Source organism: Aythya fuligula, chromosome Z (assembly GCF_009819795.1).
Source record: "Aythya fuligula isolate bAytFul2 chromosome Z, bAytFul2.pri, whole genome shotgun sequence".
In the NCBI taxonomy this organism is placed as follows: Eukaryota; Metazoa; Chordata; class Aves; order Anseriformes; family Anatidae; genus Aythya; species Aythya fuligula.
In genome coordinates this window covers 78,551,699-78,574,582 of record NC_045593.1, presented here as the reverse complement: position 1 = coordinate 78,574,582, position 22,884 = coordinate 78,551,699, and the positions used below count along the sequence as shown (strand labels likewise).

The window sequence follows — 22,884 nt, the reverse complement described above, 5'->3', positions numbered from 1 at the left end:
TCCAACATCCCATCAGAAATGAGGTTAGCTCAGTCTAGCTCAGTCTAGTAGCACAATGCCAATAGAACTGCAGCCACAGAATATAAACTCAAAAAGTACACAAGTGGGGTTGTACTTGCAAATTAAATGGCATTTTGGTCACCATAATGTTCAGGTGCATTTGGATCTCTCTTTTCTCTTAAGTGAATGACTGATATCAGGAATTAAACTGTTGCAAAGAAAAGCAAACAACTTGTGCAGGCAAGGATGTGCTATACAGACATACATGTATTCATTTAGGTATTTGCATTATGTGCTATCCAGATGTATCCATTTGGGCATGTTAGCAGACACTGCATAAATCACAGAATGGTTTGGCTTGGAAGGGACATTAAAGACCATCTTGTTCTAACCCCCCTGCCATGGGGACGCTACCCACTAGATCTGGCTGGCCAAGGCCCCATCCAGCCTGGCCTAATGGATGAGAATAAAGCAGGAGAATGAATCGAATGCAAGATAAAGATCTCCTCTTTACAATAAACTTTGATTTTAAAAAGGTCCTAAGCATAAATAGTAAGTTTCAGTAGCATATACTTATCATTTGAGGTAGGACACATGTGATTTCAGCACACAAATGAATTTCCTCTCCCTCAGCAGACCTCTCTAACACAATAATTAATACATTGACAGTTTCTGAAAAGTAGACCAAGACTTACACGTAGCACATGTGCCTATGCTACAAAGAGCAATGTCCAGACAGGCATTTGCCAGTGGGCATAGACAAAAGAACCTAGAAGGGAACAATGTGGGTAGAGGTGCAGAGAGCTACAAGCATTCATGAGGGCCACATGGAGAAGGTGCTGGAGGCACGTGCCACCCCTGCCCTCCACACCACCACCTAGCAGCATCCCAGCACCCAGAGCCAGCAGACTCCCAGAGCATTTCCACTCTCCCGGGCACACATTCCCCCACAGAAATGAGCAAAATGAAGGCTGAATGGGGACATGGTTATTCTCTATAACTGAACAGAGAAATAAAAGTATCAAGGGATAAGTGTCAAGAAGACAAAAGACCTATTCAGTCTGAAGACAATGCTGGCAAGAATAAACACGGGTATGAACCAGCCAAGAAACAATTCAGGCAAGATATTAGAATCAGACTTCAGGAGAGCCATGACGGTCTGGAAGAGACTCCCAGAAGGAGCTGAGAAGACAACAGGATTAAATGAATTTTAAGACGAGGCCTAAGACAGACCTGAAAAGACCCTATTCTGCCTCTTTTGTTCAGCTTTATGACTATGACTCATTAACATCCTGCATTCTGCAGTACTCATTTTTATTCAGATTTCACAAACCCTCTTGCATTTCTAAGACAGAAGTATGCATGTCAGAGAATTACATGTTGAAACAGAAAGGTTTGTAACTTCTTTCCATAAAATTCCACATCTACAAAACACAAGTTCCTGCAATTTTATTCCACTCAAAGCTGGAGGGGACAAGAAACCAGACAGCGCTGGTGTGAGTCCCAGGGTCCAATAAGCACTTTGAAATACATTCACTTAGCAAAGACTTTTAAATGTCTCCAAAAAATGCAGGTGTGCAAATTACTCCTGATACAGACAGGAGTTATGTTTCCAGTATCCCCTCAACCACTGTTAAACAACACCCCCACAAGCATTTTTCAGCTCATAAAAGCTTTATGAGCTGAAAAGTTCCTTCAAGATTTTTTTTTTTTCCAGCTGTTGATCCATTACCTTCCAGCAACAGCATCAGAGCTCACCACTACAATAGGTAGGAGAACTGTTAGGAGAAAAAAGAGCACGAAATGGCAAGTTTTCCATCTTTGCATTGAAAGAAGGGATGTCTCCTGTCCTATCCTATGCAACAAAAAAGTTCTAGTGTGGTCAGACGCCACAGCGAGGTCTATTTTTCTTTACCCCTTTGACAACATGGTCACCATCCAGAGGGAGCAGCCTGCAGTTTCACACAAGCGAATGAAGTCCCACACTCACTCCATCATGGAACATCTCTTTGTAACAACACCACCAACAACAACAAAAACAAAAGGATGTTTACCAGTGCACAAATCTATTTTCCTCCTTAATTGGAACACCTGCCACAGATCTGCCATGGGCCATAAGAAATACCATGCTTTATACCTCATTAGTCTGTGCACCTGCCTCACACTTGCTCACATGGACATTTTCTCACTGAAAACTACCATATTCTTATACAAACAAGCAATTTAATCCATCCAGTGATGTGTTCCTTTCTATCAGCATCTGTGTGCATTTAATTTAAGCTAATGAGGATGACCTTCTGCTAGGCCCCCAAATCACTTCTGTTTCCACGGGTATATTTTATTATTCCAAAGTAACAGAAATTCCTTTACGAAATGTTTAATTGATTGCACACATGCATTTTAAAAGCTAAAAGTATACTTATTTAGGTCTTGGATTTCATGAGAAAAGAAGTCCTATAGAAGAAACTGTCCCTGGATGTCTGGTCTAATAAATTTAAGGTGCTACTGTATTTTTAAATAAGAAATATTTAAGCTATATATGGTACTACTTCACGTTAATCTGTGAGAGTATAAGGCAGCCTGAGATCCTTGCCAGTAGCTTTAATTGACTTTAACCCAGTCAACATACAAGGTCTTTCAAGTGCAGCTTGAGTCCACAATAATAATAAAGAATATCCCCCACATTCCATACATCCATAACACATTCCATGCATCTCCAGCACATTCCAGCCAAGGACTTCAAAGCCCCTCAGCAAAGGTGGTGCCAGCTTAACAAGGGTTTGAGACTGAGAAGAAAGACGTGGGGAATTCTCCCTGTTTCTTCTCCCTCTCTGGCAACGTGGACATGGGGACGCATAGGATGCCTCCCTGTTGCTAAGGTTCTGCCACCATCCTGCTCACGGGGACCTGTGGACCACCTGTGCCCCTCCACGCCCCATCAGGGAGCCTTGTGGGACACCTCAGCACATTGAAGATCCATGAAGCACTCAAATACCATCATGCAGTGAAGCCCTGCTTCACTGTTAAGTTGTTGTTTCTGGTGAAAGATAAATAGCAAGGAGGTGAAGAAAGATTTTTTTTAATTTATCTCATAAATATTTCCAGCAATCAGGAAGGAAAATATTATATTCATTTATATACAGTTCCCCTTATACAGCAAACATCTTGAAATTATTCCAGTTTACAACAGCTGTTATCTGAAAGGATTGGTAAGCAAATTGTCATTTCTTAGGATGTACTTCTGGATCTTGACTTTAAAATCATGAAGGCCTTTGCTGATATCCTTCACTGATTATTTTATTTAAGAATGTTAAGCTATACTGTCTGGAATGTATGCCAAAGCAAAGGTGGAAAAACTCTTGTTTTATCAGGGAGATGTAATGATGAAAACTATTTGTTGCTATCATTTATATGAGAAAACAGTCAGAGGTACAATTTAGGTAGTTCATGTATGACACTGTATCAATTTTCAAACAAAGAATGATAGGATAGAAAGTTAAACTACATTCTAGTGAAGAGTATGTGTTAGTAATATTTGTCAATTTCTCTTCAACATCTCCTATATATGTTTTCTTTAGCACAAATGAAAGTTCATGGACTGCGGAACAATGAAGTAAAACTGGGCTGGAAAGGCTTTTTCAGATGCAGGGTGTCGTTTCTGGAGAAAGAAAAGAAAACCCTAATCCAAATTCTCAGACAGAATAAATCTTTGGCAGCTCTGGCCTACCTTGTAGTAAATAGGTATAGGGTGGCTTTTCTCTGTGGATAGCTAACTGGCAGGATTTCCACTGTTAGAGTTTGGAAACAGAAAAATAAAGAAAGCTCATTTTTGACTGTGCACTTGGTACATGGTAAATCCTTTTATGCTTAAAGAGAACACAGATACTGCCATTTAGGGTATTTCATAATATTTCAGGATTTTTTTTATTTTTTTCTTCTATCCTATAGACCAAATCAATCCTACAGGCAGAGTTTTAGGGCTGTATAGCTTTAGTTTGGAATGTAACCACCCCTACATATATGCACATATATATGTGGAAAAAAAAAAAAAAGGATGCACAGTTCAAGAAAATTTGTAAAGATGCAGAAGATAAACTCTGAAGAAAGTCTGTCCTAAGGACTAGATCACCCAAGTGAGACCAAATATAGCTCCTGAGAGTGACTGTACATTGATCAGCTGTCCTTTAGATAGTCCAGAAATCAGAAATTGAGCTAACTCCTAATTTACTGAATCACAGTACCCACACCATGCCAAGGAAAGTATAAAACAAGACTGCCCTTGAGGTATACACAGAGAAATCCTGAACCGTACACCTTATTCACTCTCTGAAGAAGACAATGAGATTCCACACACTCCCAAACCATCCTACTTTTTACCATCCACCCGGAACAGCTGCCCAATGTGATCTACTCTACTGTGTGTAGTACACCAAAGTATAATTCAACAATGTATGCAGGAAAGGTTGTTCACTGCTGCATAGCCCAACTATTAATTATTAAGCTGAATTAACCAAAATTCCTCAGGTACAAAAGCATTTAATATGTATCTTAACTCTTGTCTTCAGAATTCACCTTTCTGTTCTGACTTACCGCTCTTGTCTCATTTGAGACTTCCAGGATACTGGCAACACCTACATCTTCAGCCAAAATAATGATAACGTGTCAGAGAAACAAAAGTAGTGTTCAAATGTTGAAAAAAAGAGAACTGTTATTTTCTCATACAGCAGGTTAAGTCACCACTGATATGACTTGTGCAGTTTTAAATCTTGCAAACATAAAGTAGGATGGGTAACAAGCACAAAGTAAATGAAGATACAAAATCCACCGCATGGAAGATCCAATAGTGATACAGCACATCTCAAGGGATCTACTTCTTCCTTTTGATTTCTGAACATAATTCTACCAAGTGTAAACCTGATAAAACCATTCAAAAAACTTCCTTAAATCATGATTTCTGTTGGAAAAATTCTTCAAAGATATGAATGTTATAGCAAAAAAGTTTCTTATATAACCATTCACGAGCATCACAGACAATTAAGCCATATAAAATAAAAAATAAAAAATAAATAAATAAATAAATAAAAAGATTTTTACTGTTTTTTTTTTCTTCCAAAATAAAATAAGTTTTTAAAAATGCAGTATTGAACCTGCTAGATATTTGAGCTTAATCCTTTTTGTCATTTCTTCTACACCTTATTTTAAAAAATAAGGTTTTACCAAGGCATCTTACATAACAGTCAGTTTACAGTCTTCTTCAATGTAAAATCATATAGAGTCCAGCTATTGTGTTAAGGAGACACAGTCATTATAAAACTCAACAGCTCATCACTACTTCAGGAGTTTCTGTTCTGAATACCCATGGAATTGAAGCTGCATACACATGTACAATGCCATCAGCTAAAAAACAGAATGCAACTGTAAAAATCACATCAATTTGCATCACAGATTCTGTAAAATGGATACAAAAAATACTATGATATGCTACAAAAGCCTGTAAAAACCCTTCCCTCAAATCAAAGGAGATTCCACCTTTGGACACAGCAGAATGCATTAAACTTTTTCAGCTGACTACACTGTACATGGCATTGTTAATTGCTACAGACTAATGGAATGTTAAAATAATCTAGTGCTTCGTTTAGGACTAGTAATGCATGGAATGGAAGCTGTGAAATTAAAATGCTTGTTTCACAGATAGCTGAAGTTAAATCAGTAATGTGGAAATATTAAATAAGAAAACTGGAACATAACAATCATGAGTCTTAATAGGAAAGCAACAGTTTCATACCATTCTTACATAGAAATTAATTTCACCTGAAACCATATCTATAAAACTTTTCTAATCATTTGTATCTATACATAAAACTCTTCTGTTCATTTTTTAATGGATAGAAAAATAGACCTACCAATGCTTAGTAAGTTGCTGTCTAGATAAAACTTGACCTTTGCATGCTTCAGTGATCCAGGAAGAACCTCCAGTATATTCTAAGGGTGTTACACCAGTGTGTTATGATAAACTGTCCATTGTGGTGGACTGCAGGTCTAAAAGGCAAAATCTTACCTGTATCATTGCCTGTGATTTGAATAACATACAATCTTATGTCAGTTCCACTATCAGGGTGTGCAGTAGAAGGAGACACCTCTTGAGGTTGTAAAGCCTCTGTGACCTCCTCCTTCACTGTGGGTGGTGCAGTAGGTCGTGCAACTGCAGTAGCAGTTGATGACGTGAAATATTCCTTATCAATTTCTGGTTCTACCATCTTCCCTGTCAGATCATCTTCAGCAGTGGCTTTACTGGGAGAAATAGATTCCTCAATTATTACGATGTCACTGCTGGTTACCTCCTCCTCTTCTTCAGGAATGATACGTGGTGACTTTTGAGAAACAAAAGGTTGGGATGCTGATGTAGGCTGAATTTTGCCTACTGTGCTAATAGAAGATGTAGTTATATCACTGAGAATTGTTGTCTTCTCTGTTGCACTAGCTGAAAATGTAACTGGTTTCACTTCTTCTGGTTCTTCTAATATTCCTGAACCTTCCAGAGTCTGATTTGCAGAAGCTCCCAAAGTCAGAACAGTAACACTTCCTGCAGTAGAGCGACCTGTGGGCATCGTATCGGGAGGCAGCACAGAACCCCAGCTCCCTACACCTCTCTCTTCTTCTATGGTGGGGGTTCCTCTGCTTTCGTACGTTCTTGCTTGTGTACCAGCTGTTACAGGCATCTCTTCAGTTATCTTCTCTTCTTGATCAGTAGCAGTCTCAGCTTGGGGAGTCACAGTGGGATGCAGGGACCTGGTGCTAGTTTCAACAGGTCCCAGAACTCTTCCATATTCTGTGAGCTTTACTGCTGGCACCGATACTTCCGTTGTTATATATGTATCATCATAGGCTGAACCTGTTTCGTCATGTTTTTCCTGAATGGTTGTTTGGGATGATTCAGATCCTGTCGTCGTCTTTTGTTCATGCATTTGGACAGATGTCATAGAAAAGGTAGACTCCGTGGCAGTATCTGGTTCTTGATCTTGATCTTTCGTGGTGAGTTCCTTTGGGAACACTTCACTATCTTTTGCAGTTGTATCTGTTGCTTCTGTATGAATGCTACCATCAAAAGGAGTCTGATCCGTAACTTGTATATCTCTAATGACCTCACTATCTACAGTAACTGGAACTAGGGAAGCATTGTGTTCTTTCTGTGTCTCCACCTCTGTTACATCTGTAAACATAAATGATTCCTGTGTCCCTCCAAATCCAACTGATGTTGTTCCTTCTCTGTCTTGAAGTGTTGCCAGTGATTCCTCTTCAGTTGATGTCTCAACACCTGTTTGGCCTTCCTCTGTCACTGTGTGTTTTGAGACCTCTGTCATAGAGACTTCTTCAGCAGGTGTCACTACTGATTTCTCAGTAGCCTTTGTTTGTTCTACTTCTGGGGTAGGAATGGATGTTTTCAAAACATACCCTGATGTTTCATCTCCTTTGTGCTCGGTCACCTCTATGACTGTGGGCACAGCACTTGGTAATACAGTACCACTTGAGGAGCTAAAAGGTATTCTTGTTACACTGCTTTCATCCACTGACATTTTAGATACTGTGGTCATTTCCAAATCTAAAGAGCCACTTGTGTGGAAGACATCTGTAGTACTTTTACTCTGATCAAAATCAGCTGATACAGTTTCTTCATCACTTTTTGTTTCCATGCTTGTCTCAGGTTCATCTGTTGCTGCTGACACTGTAGCTCCTGGATGCTTTGTATAGTCTGTCATTTGCCCTGAAGATGACGTAGGCTCCATTCCAGAGATACCGTCTTCTGTATCTAACTCAGTAATTCTCTTAGTATAAGAGGACTCCTCTGTCATATAACCCTGATCTTTATCTGTCTGCAGCCATGTGCCAGAACCTGGAGGAGCATGTGTGAACTTCTCACTTGCAAAACGTTCTTCAGATTCTGCTGTAACAGAAGCAGGAACAACAGTAGTGACATAAGGGACCTTAGTATCTATTGTTCTTATTTCTGGCTCCTTTGTCTTTTCCTGCTTTTCTAAAACATCTGATCCTTCTGTTTGCTGAGATGAATGAATAACAGAAGTGATGCCTTCTCCAAACTTCTGCGGGGAAATGGTACTTCCTGAGAAAGCAGTGGGTTTAGATCCTGTGTGGATGGCAGTCAATACAGAAAAGGATAAAGGCATTCCAGCTGACACGGTGTGCTGCACATCTTTTAAGTCCTCTCTGCTTCCTTCAGCTGACGCCTCATTATCAAGCGCAGTTGCAGAAGAACTATATTTAATGAATGGAGTTGACTCATCTGCTGTAGAAGATTGTCCAGTGGTTACTGCAAGCTCATCTATGAGTGTCTCTGATACAGCAGGCACCTCTGACTCTGGGATGCTACCAGTAGCTCTATCAGGCATAACGGTGTACATGCTCTCTCTGCCCTCCCCCTCTGTAGTAAGATCATACTGATCAGTGAACAAAGCTTTAGGGATTACAACAGTTGTGAGTTTCTTGTCAGATTTTGCTTCCATTGATTTTTTTGTGGGTTCTTTTGTTGAGTGGGCACCCAGATACATATTCGCTTTAGTTAGTGAAACTGAAGTCCCTGTTCTGGGAAACTCTCTCTGAGAAGTCGGTACCAAGCTATCTGTAGCTGTCATCACAGGACCCACTTCTATTTGTTCAGTCTGATTATCAGAATCATGTTTTTGTGTGTCTCCTGTTTCAATATCTTCCCACGAACCAGTAGAACTCTTAGCTACAGCTGTGCTATCCTGAAAAATTACAGAGGTCAAGAAAGCGTCCTCAGTGCTTTCAGACCTACCTTGTTCCTCGGGCAATTCTGCTTCAGAGTAAGTGTGCTCCAGTTCCAAAGCTGCAGATGTGCTCTCTGTTAGCCTAGGTGAAACATCATATTCAGTCCTTCCCAGTGTATCGTAAGGGCTTATTTTGCCATCTGTGACAGTCTGAGGTAGAAGGGTGGTTAACTTAATGTTCTCCATAAGCACCTCCATTTCCCTTTTCTCCTCAGTCACATCAGTAGTCATTTCTGTATCTTCAGTCTCTGCAGTTGTTTGCTCCCAAGCAGGGGCCTTTGTTTTGGTGACAGACACTTCAGTAATCGAAGTCTCAAAAGCAGGAGGTTTAACAGTGACTTTAGCAGATGATGGTTTCTCACTGTCAGTTTTCAGAGCTGTGAACTGCTTAATGGTTGTAGGCTCTGTTACGATTTTTTTACCTTAAAAAGAAAAAAAAAAAAAAAAAAAAAAAAAAAAGGAAAGAAAATAATGTTAAGGAACTGTTCAGTAAGAACATAAATAACATCTTAATTTAGTTTGCATGTTCCTAATAAAATGTTACACTGAGAAATAATATAAGGGTAAAAAACTTTAGACAACTCTTGAGCATATAACAGAGCTTTGAATGACAACATAAAGGACCATATTAAAAAGCTGCAGGACATCTAACTTAATGCTAGATGAAATGAGAACAGGAGCTGTATTCTGTTTAGTCATTGTTTATGTAATTACCCCTAGAAGTCCTAATACTACACAAGTATCCATGAAATAGCTAAGTACTTACCAAAGAATGTAAAAGTTTATTACACAATGTCATGAATGAGTGGTACTGTAAATCTGGGGTTTTCTTCAAAGATTTCTTTACCATACAACTCAAATGCATAGAGTAAAATACCACTTTAGTTTATTTTCAGCACATAATTACAAATCGTAAAAATGAACCCTCACAGGAGTGAGGACATGCTTAAGCAACAGGAACAAACATGCCATCAGAAAATACTGTATTAAAATGCCACAAAAGCTGCTGCCCTGTTTTTAAATTACACAGAGAAATTTAGATTATGAGTAAAGGTGAGAACACTAAATCATAGGACCATAAACTTAGTACTGTAATGATGTTGATCTCTGGAAAACACTTCAAAGATATGCATCTGAACCTCCTCCACAGAGAAAAGTGCTTCTTGGGGAGTGTTGAACATGAAAAGGCAGCATTGAATCTTCTGAATGGTAGGAGCAGAAAGGGTGTCACTATGATAGATAGCTAACAAGACACAAAGAAAGTAAAATCTTTCCAGTGAAGAAAAGTGTGATGGTTTGAAGAATCCTGTTACCCATCCAATGTCTTTTCCTAATACAGATTTCCACCCTAGCGGAAGAAGAAATGCATCCCACTCCAAATTCTGATATTGGATTTAAAACTCCTGAAAAAGGTGAGTTTGTGCTCAGAAAACAAGATTAATTCAGGAAAATCCCAAGGTGGAAACATCTTTCCCTCTTTCAGTTCTTCCAAATCGGTCATCTTCAGAAGGGCAATGGGTATGGACAAGTGGAAGATGCGAATGTCAAAGATCAGTGCTGTCAATTGCCAAGTGACTGAGAGTCAGAAGCCTTACATGGATGACAGTTAAAAGCAAAATATGGCACTTTAAATCACACTGAGTATATGAAGAATACATTAAACTGATTGTGTGTAAGAGAACTAACTGCTTACCAGAGACAGACACAACTATATATATAGCATCTTTCAAAAGAAGATATTGTTGAATATGTATTTGAGCTAAGAAATTTGTTCCTCTAAAATGCAGAAATCAAATCAGATACAGTGTTTTATGAGACAATCCTGAAGCCAAGGGCTCCTTACTATTGCTGTGAAATACTAAAGGAGATAGAAAATTCTGCCTAGTCTGTTACTGGGGAAAAGTGCATTCTGAAATTGGATTTTTACTGCCTGGCATACAGGGATGAAGATGTTCTGGATAATGCAGCAGTCTCTGACTTGGAAGTTATGTTATGCTGGGAAAAGTAAAGGAGTTAATAGTATGCACAAATAACAGAGCATAAACAAAGGAAAAAAAAATAGGAAGGCTCAGTTGAAGGCATATATTTTTAAGAGAGTTTATGCTCAAGCATACCCAGTATGTATGCACAGATCAGTTACTTTCACGCAACCATGCCTAATTGGGTGATTCTTTGATATTATAGATATGGATTCTGCATGCTTAAGTTAGGGACAGACAAATATTTATTCAGTTTCACACACCGAACTTTGAAAGTGCCACCTTTGCAAGAGTGCTATTTGATTTACCCTGACCTAGACAGAAGCGGCTTGCCAGATGCTGTCTGCTTAGGATTTCTAGAACAGGTGGATTTACAGAGCAGTGAAATGAGGAAAAACAACTTTCCTGAAAGAACAGTGAAAGTGAAAAGGAAATTGTGAGGCTAGAAATGTATGACATCGCTGCTTTTAAAAGTGGTAGTTTTCTTTGCCAGCAGAAAAAGGAATGGATTTATTCCCTACCATATGTCAGATCTTTCTTGTGCATGCATGTGGCATTATAAAGGAGATTCAGATACTTATATATATATATATATATATATATATATATATATATATATATATATATATATATATATTATTTATTTACTTACTTATTTATTTTGTACATTAAAGCACTGAGTTGAACAGGAAGGAGTGAAGTTCTTGAAATCCCACTAAGTAAAGCACAGCCTTAACAACAGTGGGTTTTGAGTCTTGGATTTCTACAACCTGAAGTGCCTGCTTATCATTGCTCATGTGTTATTTGAGTGTGAGACAGTGCTCATATAACTGAAAGTTTAAACAGTACTATGCCTTACACTGCTTTTCATTGCTGAGTGCATCGGGTTGGTTTAAGCCACAGGGTTTCACCTCAAAAGTGATAGATGGGTTAGCACTGCTTTGCTGAGTGGTAGTTGGTAATTGCTACTCTTCTACAGAAGAATCCACACGTTTGTCTTACAGCTCTTCTTTATGGCAAGGTGGGAAGCAGGCAACATATAGTCCTGTATCATCTTTTCTAAGCACACAATGGTTTTCCCTAATGCAGACCAAATTTGCCTTCCAGCCAACATTATTTACTCATTCAGTGTCCATTTACTGTATTTCAAGGGTGATGAACATTACTTTTCAATATAATACTATTCAACAAAGCTACACAAAAATGAGGGCGTGAATAAATATTTTACAATCTGTGAAGAAAAAGGTAATTTTATTTCCTCACTGCTGGGAAATTGTGTACACTTACAACTATTTAAATAATTTCTCAATCTCCTGGAAATATTTGATAGACCCAAAAGTTCACAGGTGTACGCCTAAGATACAGTTAGTTGTTCATATGTCATTATCTGCTAATTACTTGATAAAATAGGTGTATGCATTAATGGAGTTAGTCTGACCAAATACCAAGTGCATTTGATTTAGTAAATATTAATTCATATATTGGTTTAAGAAAAGTATGTATGTATTTTAAAGTGTTTATCAATAAGCAACCAAATCTCTTCTATGCAAGCGGACAGGCAATTGCCAGTATGCAAAGAGCAGTTCTGGTTCCTATCAACTTAAGCACCCCTAAAACTGCCTCATCGTAAATACGATATATAAAGCTTTTGATAAACATCATTCAAGTTTTTCATCTTTTTTGAGCAGATCAAAAAAGATGCTTCTTCACGGAGAAATCTATCAATGTTCTTTTTTTTTTTTTTTATTGTGAGAAAAGAGAAAAGCAAAGACAAGGTTGCCTTTTTAATAGGCTGGTCATCAGTTTGAACTGTTGTCCTCTCCACCCAGATGTTTTGTATTACCGTACTCCTTGCATCATGCACGCAATATGCTATCTCCTTTGTCATTCTTCTGGTACAAGACATGAGACAAATTTTCCTAATAAAATTCATGAACATATTAGAAGCAAGAAAGCAAATTATCTCACCAACAGCTGCTCATATCAAAGACTATCATGTAGGTTTTTAATCTATTTCTTTTATATTAAACAGCCTGAATGAAGTTGGTTTTAGATGTAGTATATGGTTTTACAGAGATAGTACATATTTTCATTCTCTGTTTATTTATTTTATGTTTTCACCATGCAGCATTTTTTTTCCTTTTCTCTCCCACCATTGTTTAACTAAGGATTTAAAATAATGGAGCAATATTAAAGCTTAATATCTTTTCAATATTTTCAGGAAATCACACTGCACTACTTTATATATGGTTTGACTTTGCAATTACGAAACAAGGATTTTAATATGTTCTGTGCTGTTTAATAATAATTTCAGGATATCTGGGTGTACTTTCTGGAGGAGAAAATGCTTACTTTAAAGATTACATATATATATTATAACTTTTATATATACACTTTCAGCATAATCAATTCCACAAAATGTTAACCATGTGCCTAAAAAGAACCACTAGAGCAGTTCCTTTGCACTCAGAAAAATTGCTTGTGTGTTTACATTTAGGAATATACTTAGGAACCTGGATGAACAAGGAAAAAAAAAAAAAAAAAAAAAAAAAAATGGAGAGAGATTATTTTGAGTCATTGCCAACACTCAAAACAATTAAAAAATGTTTTAAATCACAGCAAGTCCTGGAAATACTGAATTCTTTCTGTGGATTCTAGCAGCCAAAATAAACTCTTCCAAAATATCACTAGTGTTGAAAGAGTCCAAATTAATGGTTCAATATCTTCCACTCACTTTTAGCATGATGTCTACACTAGCAAGCTGATTCATTTGTTTCATTTTAATATACTGTTACATGTCCATTCCTGTTTGCTGCTTTAAGTTTGTTCTGGGTGCCTGTCCCTTCCCTTCTACCAGTACCTGGTGGAGAGGACAGCCTTCAAAGTTCCCATGTCTCTGCAAGCTATGCCAGCTGGAGTTTAACTTACTGGACAAGCCTAAGAGTAAGACCAGATCAAAACAATAAAAAATAAAAACTGGTCCTCTGGGTTACAGACTGATCCAGAAATTTGTCATTATTATACTTACTCAGTACCCTCTCTCTTGTTCATTTCAGGAAGCAGAAGGGCAGACAGGGGATGTGGAGTTTTGTTCATTTCACATGGGATGTGTGAGACCATAAGGAGGCTTCAACATCTGATACTGCAGATATATAGTTTCCCCATAACTCCAGGCACATACTCTCACTTACCTACACTGTGTTTTGACATCAAAACGTGAGCCAAATATAATGAAAAAAAAAAAAAAAAAAAAAATCCAAATGCAGTATCCTTTATCATTTTGCACACAATATGTGCAAAACCAGAGAAACTAAATGGCATTTTTAAAAAGAGTAATAATAATTAAAATAAATAGCTAGCCAGCAGTCTAACTAATTTGCAAGAAAAACTTAAAAAAAAAAAGATTATGCATCTTCTTCATAGTACTGGCTAAGGTTCCTTTCTGCCAGCTAAGAAAACAGTGAAGACAGCAGTACTATGAGCTCTGTGATCACAAATCTTGTTAAATGAAACCGCTTGCTATTTCATAACATCTGAAGTCAGATGGTTAAAGGGGGAAGGATGTTATCTCCTAGTTTCCCCATAAGTGTTGTTCTGTGAACAAATTATAACCTGCCTATCTACAAAGAACAATAGCAGAAAGCATTTCTCTTTCGCGTTATTCATAATGAAACTGCCAAAAGAAGACAAAATACAGGTGAGTCTCCTTAGTCAGCTCTTCCTAATGAAATATGTGTCCCAGCACCAACGATCTTTGTCTTCTGAATGCAGTAATAATAATAAATGATGGAAGAATGAAGAGAGCTGAGGTTGTCATTTGGTCAGGAACTGACACCAAAAATCTTGCTGCTTTGCTCTCCCCACCTGTTGTGAAAGGAGACAAATTACCCGTGTGTCCCATGAGTTACACAGTTCCCACAGCAGTGAGCACAGATAATAAAGAGCAAAGACAATTTATTTTTCCTCCACTTAAATACCTAAAGAGTGGATCTTTTACCTCTTCCCTTTGTTGCTCCTAATCCCACCCTTGCTTCCTGGTCCTCTGAGCTATCTGAGGGAATGAAAGGAAAATGCCTGCCACCATGTCCCCCTTTCTCCACCCTTTCCCTGAGTTCACAGTGGTTGCCCTCAGGGAATGCTCTCCAGGAACCCACCTGTGAAATCACTCAGGGAACTGCATGTTCACTTTAGCTGACAAACAGCACATCCCTCTGAAGCTATACCTCCTGAGCCACCTAAGGGCTGCAGCTGGATCACTTTTAGAGGACTTGGTCCAGGGGGCTGACTAATAAACCAAGTTCTCTGTCTTCATGCTTCACAACATGCCACCACCTCCTTCTCCTCCTCCTTCTATGGGCCAGGTACTAGAGAAGTGTGTGGCACAAGTTGAGGCCTTCTTGCCCATTTTCAGCATGGCCTGCATGGCTTCTCACAATTCCTCCACCATGTGAACGTGGCAGGATGGGATAAGAAACACGCTAGAAGCTGTTATTGCGCACAGCCTTTGAGACGTCTGCCTGTTGTTACAGACCCTGCAGAGAGCTTTGGGAATGTATTCCTCCTGAACCTGGTCCAACTTATTTCTGGAGATCTCTGCGGCTATGTAGGTCTCATTAAGCATATGTGAGAGAAGAACAGAAATCCACCACCTCAGCAAAATAATAAAAGCCAGAGAACTGTGTGTAGATAAGACCTCAGCTCTACTGAGAGGAAATGGAAGCATAAGCTGAGCAAACAGCCTTGCATACTCTATGGTCAGTGCCATCACATTCAAATGCTTGCCTTTCAAAGGTATTTTGACCATCCTGATACTAGACTGAGCTGTGAAGTGGTGGAGGATGCTGGCTTTAATATTCTCACTACTCTACTGTGCTTCTCCTAAGATGAACTTTTAAAAAAAATTTTTCCTCAGATTTACAGTACTGTTTATGGAGTATCACCGTGCCTAATGTCTCCAGCATTCTGCAGTCTTTCTAAAACTGATAAAAAATGCACAGATACGCCCTAATACTGTCCCCGACATCAGGCTGGAAATAATCTTCTAATCCAGGAAATAGCTGGGATATGTAGCTACCGACGGTTGCTGTGGAGAAGGATAGATCTGCCTAGTTATTCAAAGTTTTCCAAATTAAGTCACATGCAGCAAAAGGGAGGACAACAATTTTTCTGCCAGCTTTTGAGTTATGCCTAAAAATTTTATCCTTTCTGCTGCCGTACAAGTCATGCTCATTCGATGTTTCTGGGCAACAATTTGTGCTTGTGGTGGCTCGTGCTGGAGGACTTTTTTCTTTTTCCCCACTTCAAGAGCCTGCATAGCAAAACACTGCTTTCAAGTCACCTTAGGTTACAAAACCCCACATCCTAGTGAGAATTGGCAAGAAACAGGGGGTTCAGGTTGAAGATGTTATGGGTTGGGCAGCCGAGAGGCTTTCACAGAGACAATTATTTTACCCTTTTGTCTTTCAAAGTCCTAGACTGTAGTGTATTACAAAGGCTGTTGTTTCCTTTGCCTCCTTTGTGAAAATGCACTCTGATTTTGAGCATTAGACAGACAAAGCAGCAAACAAGCAGGCCCCCAGTCATGAGCAGCAGAGGACTCGAAGCCACTCTTAATGAGGCTGTATTAGAGCAATCTAAACAGCATGGACCCCATTTGTGGATGACCACATGCAGTATCTGTCTCTGAACTGGAATTTTCTAATCTCCAGCTAGAATGAAATCATACAAAAAGAGAAATGGCAAAGGTGCATGAAAAAGAAAGTTGAAATGAAAGAGCAAATCTGAAACAAAATGGTCAGTCCAGAAAAATGACTCCAAAATGGTAGACACATGTTTTGAGTCAAGCAAAAAATGTTTTGCTGAGAGGTTCTCCGAAATCAATACAGGTCCATGGAAGTATTCAGCTTTAATAAACCAGTGTTTCTCAGCAAAACACAGATTTATTTTTCAAAACTTCAACCACTTCTCTGTATGTAGTTCATCTAGTTCAGTTTTGTTGTCAGTATGTAAGACAAAAACCATATATATATTGCTTTGCATTTCTGTGCACAATAGTGCATTCCTGGAGCACAATTTTTCTACAGATGTTGTAGTACAAAATGCCTAATCCAACATCTGTTGAAGTCCATGGCAAGATTTATCCTGATGAATTTAACCTGATGAGATGTGGGGTAGGATAGGTGACAGGATTAAATAGCCTATAGCTCCATGCAGCAGCTAAACATTAAGTAGGTACCCATTAAAAATGAAGTATTCTTTACTGAATCTGTTTTATTCTCTTATAAATAAAAACCAGTGTTCTACAACTGTTCTTCTACCTTTAATTCTTTTTTACTTTTTTTTTTTTAAACTGTGACTAGAAGTCCTGTATTTTTACACTTGAAAAACTTTTCCTCTGATGATGAAGGCCATCCGTGGAGGCCAAGGAGCTTCAAGTATTTAATCATGTGTCCAACCAGAAAGTTTTCAAGGCTCATCAGATACATGATTAGGTACCTCTTAAAAAAAAAAAAAAAAAAAAAAAAGAATTAAGAAGTCTGGCAAAAGTCATGGAGGGATGAGATGAAACACACAGATAATGTTTCAGAAACTCAGGGCCATGTGGTTTCTGTAGAGTCAAAAAATCTGTGATCAAAGTGAAGAAGGTTTTTATTTTTTAACAAGATTTTTAGATTTTAAATCATGTATTATTATCCTGGGCCACTTTTATTTTCCAAAAGTCAAGACACTTTGCACAGGGTAGCTTTGTAACCAGAAAACAGCTGACATTAAAATGCTGAATTTAAGCTTACAGTTAATGTTGTCCAGACTGGCTGTTTTGTTGAAATTAGTGCCTACTGGTTTTAATTTACTGCTCCAGTTAATATTTTTTAATATATTTTGATCACTATGACTCCTTTTTAAAAGTAATTCAGATTTTCAAAACACTGATTGAGGTCTCTTTTAACTGCAATTTAAAATTAGTGTTTTTAGATTTTCCATCAAAGAGACTTTAAATCACAAGATAGGAGTGAAGATTTTAAGGAGGGCTGAAGAAAAACCCTTTCTTACCTGCAAGATTAAACTTTGTAATGGTTAAAACAGATGCCTGCTCTGCCACAGACCTATTCCTTCAGAGTACATGTAAATTTGAGTGCTACTCATCCCTTCTAGGGCTGGGTGGCATTTGCTTTGGTGGCCTTACTCAGGGAGTATAGTCTTACGCAGCACAAGTAAAAGCACCAAGAGTAGGTCTTTAATCACTGCCACTGCACTTCAAAAGAAACACGCAGCATGTGGCCAGAGCACTCGAAGCTGGGTCAATGGGAACTTCTCTGGCTTTCGTACAGGAGGCAGAGGAAACTATACAGGGACAGTGTAAAAACTGAGGTCAGTGCATGAACATCTGTGCTGCAGACCCTTGGCACTGGTGCTACCTGGATAGCTAGCTTCGACCTTCCTCATCCACAGAGGCACTCATTGTTTTTCCTTTCAGCAGACCATAAATGCATGTAGCCACCTCCCTCTTTTATTCTTTTTCAGCCACAGAAGTGTTCTGCTGGTATGATTGGGTACTCAGGTGATGAGGAAAGTACAATGGTGTAATGTGAGACACCTAATGAGCACAGAAAGAGCTATCGGCACTGCATTGAAAATAACTGTAAAGAATCAGGGTCTTGGAGAGGACTGTTTTGGCACTGTAGGAACCACTGCATAAAACTTCATATTGAGTTAAAAGAAGTCAGAGCCAACAGAGGATTTCATGTGTTATGTTACTACACTGAAATACTGAAATATTGGGAAGAAATTGAGAATACTGAAAATACTGAATATTGGGAAGTGATAGAGAAAACTTCTGGATAAAAGAAGACTTGAAACAAGGACCTAAAATTAAAGCTAAACTGCCTTTTTTTTTTTTTTTTTTTTAATCCCTCTTTTTCTGCACCAGAAAAGGGAGAGGGTGGCTCGCTCTGCAGTCGCTGTTCAGACAGCTGTCTGAGATGTGAAAGACCAAGACGCTAGGCAGTGCGTCTCATTACTCACCACATGCATAAATCTTATACCAAAAGCAATGAAGAATTATAGCTGGTTGCTGTGAGATCCCGAGTACCTTCTGAGAAGGAGAGAGAAAGTTATCAAAAAATTCAGAAATGTATGGCAGACAGGCATTCTGAAGGAGGGCATACGGTACAGCGTTGCACTTCTGTATTTCCTTGCACAAAAGGAGGTGTATTTGGCAAAACCTGAGTCATCTAACAAACAGCATTTAATTAAGTCTGATGTAATGTTGATTGCAATTAAAATTGCTAGAGAGCAAGCATGGCCTCTACTAAATTATGTTGGTTCTGTTTCCTTTTTTTTTCTTTTCTTGTAAAATGATCCATAATCATAGTCTGTCTAATCCTTGGGTTGCAAACTGATGAAATATTTATTTTCTGGGAAACAAGGGCAACAGTTTGCAGAAAGAGTGATTCTTAACAAGGATGTTTTTAGGACACATGGTATGTTATTAATTTATTATTTTTTTAAGTAAAACTCTCTGAAAGTACATTGAAAAGGTACATGTTGTTTGGAAGGGGTGAAATTCACTCACACTAATGTGTTGAAAATTTGGAATTTGTCCTACCTACAGACTAGATTACAGGCAAACCACAAAGTCCCCCTTCTTTGCCTTTTAGACAGTCTGATGAATGATGTCCACTTTAGTCAATTTTAACCACAACACTTACAAATAATCATAGACAATTTTGGGAATGGACAGAAGGAGTGATTTGACAAAATTCTGCTCTGCAGATTAAAGCAAACACTCCTGAACGTAATCAGTCCTTACTCCTTCATGCAGTTCCTTTGATGTCCACTAGGACTACTTCCACTACTTCCACATGCAAAGTTTTGCAACATCTTTTTTTTTTTTTTTTTTTCCAACAAGCAATAAAGAACAACACAAAATAATAATTTAAAACATTGCAGGTAAGAATGTGTGAGAACAGTCAGAGCATAACATTACAACAGATGTTAGGATTTGTTCTTAGACAGTAAGGTTTGGTCATAAATGAGCCTTCAAAGCCTGAGTTGGAAATATCTGTGGCTGCAGTTCGCTCATCATCCACAAAAATGGGGACAGTACACAATGCACATTTCAAGCATTTGTGACTGATAAAACAAGTCACAGGACTGAGCCCCCTACAAATTCTATTTTCTTAGTTAAAGACCAACTCAACACAAGTTGCCTTCACTCCTTAATGCCAATAGTACCATTTGCAACCAAAGGAACTTCATCAGAGAGGCCTCCAGGGAAATTCTTGAGTAGTCCAACCTCCTTATGCTGCTGAGGAGGCTGCAAGTCCTCGGATGTTTAGCTGGGAAGACACACTCTAATCTAGATGTGACCCACCTTCCAATAGAATCAGTGTCCTCTTGCATCAGGAACAGTCCTGTGATGGAAGGGATCTTAAAGGACAGAAACAAGGTGATGGGTTCCTCTGCTAATAGACACAGTTAGCTGGTCTGTGATATTTGAAAGGCCTACACAGCAGCCCACATGTTGCACATCATGATATGCATGGAAAAGTTATCTGGAGGTGTAGGGGAAGTGGAGCTGTAAGTAGTCATCACTAATGACAGAAGGAAATGTAGGAGGGATGTTCTGCAGAAGGCTGGGCAGATGGGGCCAGGACCACCATGGTGCCATAAGAAGCACGGTCAGTTCCATGAAGGCCTAAGAGACAGGCAGGGATCTACAACTATAATGCAGAGGTAAGATGATGTTATAGGGAAGAGAAGCTCAGCTTTACTAGAAGCTGGTGGACCTTCTGGGACAAATGGAACCTGTTCAAGAAGTAGCTGCACCATAATAGCAGAGCCAGGCTGCTAGTATAGAAGATGGAAGAGGTTACAATGCAATATTTTACCCCAAAGACAAAGGAAAGCTGACGGGCATGGAGGAGGTCTGGATTAGATTGATGCAATCTACTATGTGGATGTGGTAAATACTTGACATGTCTCTGAAAATACCAGGAGGAACAGAAGCGGCAGTAAGAAAGGCAATTTAGAGCAGTGCTGGTTGACCAACACATGAAACATTAGGTGAGTAATTATAACTACTGTAGAAGCCTAAAATATATGGTGCGGCAAAATGTCTTGAATCCAATGATAGCCCCCAGTTCACTGGCATCTCAGAGACCTGAAAAAGGCCTGGCTTGTACACACTCTGTAAACAGCCTGTCTTACTGCCATCACTGGAAGCAGAGCATCAGGCTAGATGATAATCATTTATCTGGTCAAGTACATTTCTTCAGTTCTCGTGTTCATTGGCTTTACACAGAAGAAACCAGGGTGCAATCAGGCACTGAATTATGTATTCCACAGTCCCAGGCTGATTGTGGATATGGTGTGTCACTCCACATAAGTACAACAGTACCCAGGCTGGAATCTTACCTTAAAATTTTGCCTCTATCTGCCAATGTTACTTTAGGACATTTGTTTTAGTTTGGTTTCCTCTATTTTTTTTTCAAAGCCATACTGATAAAACAAATTTTAAAGACTGATGTGCACCGCAAGAACTGAAACAAAACATATATTAAATGCTTTTCAGGGTTAGAGTGGTGAGTGTACTGAAAATTATAACTAAAAAAACGCTTACGTTCATAGCAGTAGGCATCAAACTTGCTATCTGGGTAAGGAAAGCCTGTTTGGTTCTCATAGCGATACAGGGTTCTCACCCCAAGTAAACCTCCACCACACTGGGGCCTAGCCACCGAGGCAGGGTAACGAACACTTCCATCTGCCAGCCAGCCGTAATCACACTGGTCAAAGCCATTCCTCCAGGCAACATACAGGTTCCCAACAGAAGCAAGGACGCCATCTCGTTTCCGACACAACTCTTTAGCTTCCTCGAAGGTGAGCTTCTCAGGAACGGAAACATGAACCACTTCATCTAGAGGAAGAAAAGAATAACAAAGACTGAGCATCAAATTCCACGATCAAGTCAACTTAGCTTCCCTCTTCCTGTCCTGTAAGTTTGCTTTCAAATTTTGCTTGATCAGTTTTTTGCTTACACTTTTGCTCAAAAAAGCAGATATTCAGAAAATCAAAAGTGTCAGATTTCATTATGAAAATGTGCCTACCTCAAAGTACAATTATTTTTATACAAACATTATGCAATGAGTTACATTGTGGTTGGAGATTGGGTCCCTTCCCCAGTCTCTAGGCAGAGGTAACAGGAGCCTGGAAGCTCCTCTGTGACCTCTGTTAGAGTAGACTTTGTGATTCAACTATGCTAATTAAATCCAGTCCAACAGAATTTACTTTCTCAGTAAAACAAATCCTTTACATCTGCAAGCCTTTTACCTCACCTTTTTAGTCGTCACTAGAATCTCACTTGAGACACACACACAAAGCAAATGCTCTTCACTGCTGCTCCGCAGCAACTTCGAATGTTGTATTTACATCAGTCTGGACCTTGCCCCACAGGGAACACAGGTGAGGGAATGCACTAGGCAAGCTGTGTGCACAAAGCACTTTTTGTGTGAAAAGCTGAATTAATCTAGACTGCCCCTGCTATAATTTAGTTTCCATGGAACAGTAATTTGAAAATAATAACTTCTCAGTTGGAAACTGAAAGAAAACAAATAGCATGTCAAGTATTTTACTTCAAAGTCAAATTGCCATTATGCAGTTGGATCTGTTGCCTTGTTCACCCAAACACTATAAATGAAATCAAGGCTCTGATGTCTGTGTCCTGGGAATGAAGTAGTAAGCTGACTCCTTTCTAGTTTTTATTCAGACTTCAGACCTAAAATCAATGCATTCAGATGTAGAAACAGAGCAAATTCAAAATATTTGTTACCAGACGGTACTTCTCTTCCCCACCCCTTGTACGGTGGACCAGAACACAATGGACAGCACTGCTAATTCACATGGGACATGCAATCTGCCATACCTCAGCAGTTGTCTCAGGGTAACCTAGCAAAAGGCAGACAGACTACATCACCCCAAGCACTTTCTTTCACTTCAATATTACGCTTGTTTCGAGCTTGAAAGGAATGCAAGCGTGAAAGGAGGCAACATGCCAATTTTCTTTTTCCTCCTAGGTAGAAACTCTGATTTGTTATTACAGCTGT

General features: G+C 38.9%; 1 protein-coding gene across 1 annotated transcript in view; it reads right to left on the bottom strand.

The window, feature by feature from the left end:
- VCAN (versican) overlaps nucleotides 1-22,884 on the bottom strand; it is a 111,748-nt gene that overhangs the window by 49,771 nt on the left and 39,093 nt on the right. The window contains exons 6-7 of the mRNA XM_032205361.1: nucleotides 21,405-21,698; nucleotides 6,059-9,226 (exon numbers count right to left, since the gene is read on the bottom strand). Of these exons, the coding sequence (XP_032061252.1) occupies nucleotides 6,059-9,226; nucleotides 21,405-21,698 (3,462 nt within the window). The remainder of the gene's footprint in view (nucleotides 1-6,058; nucleotides 9,227-21,404; nucleotides 21,699-22,884) is intronic.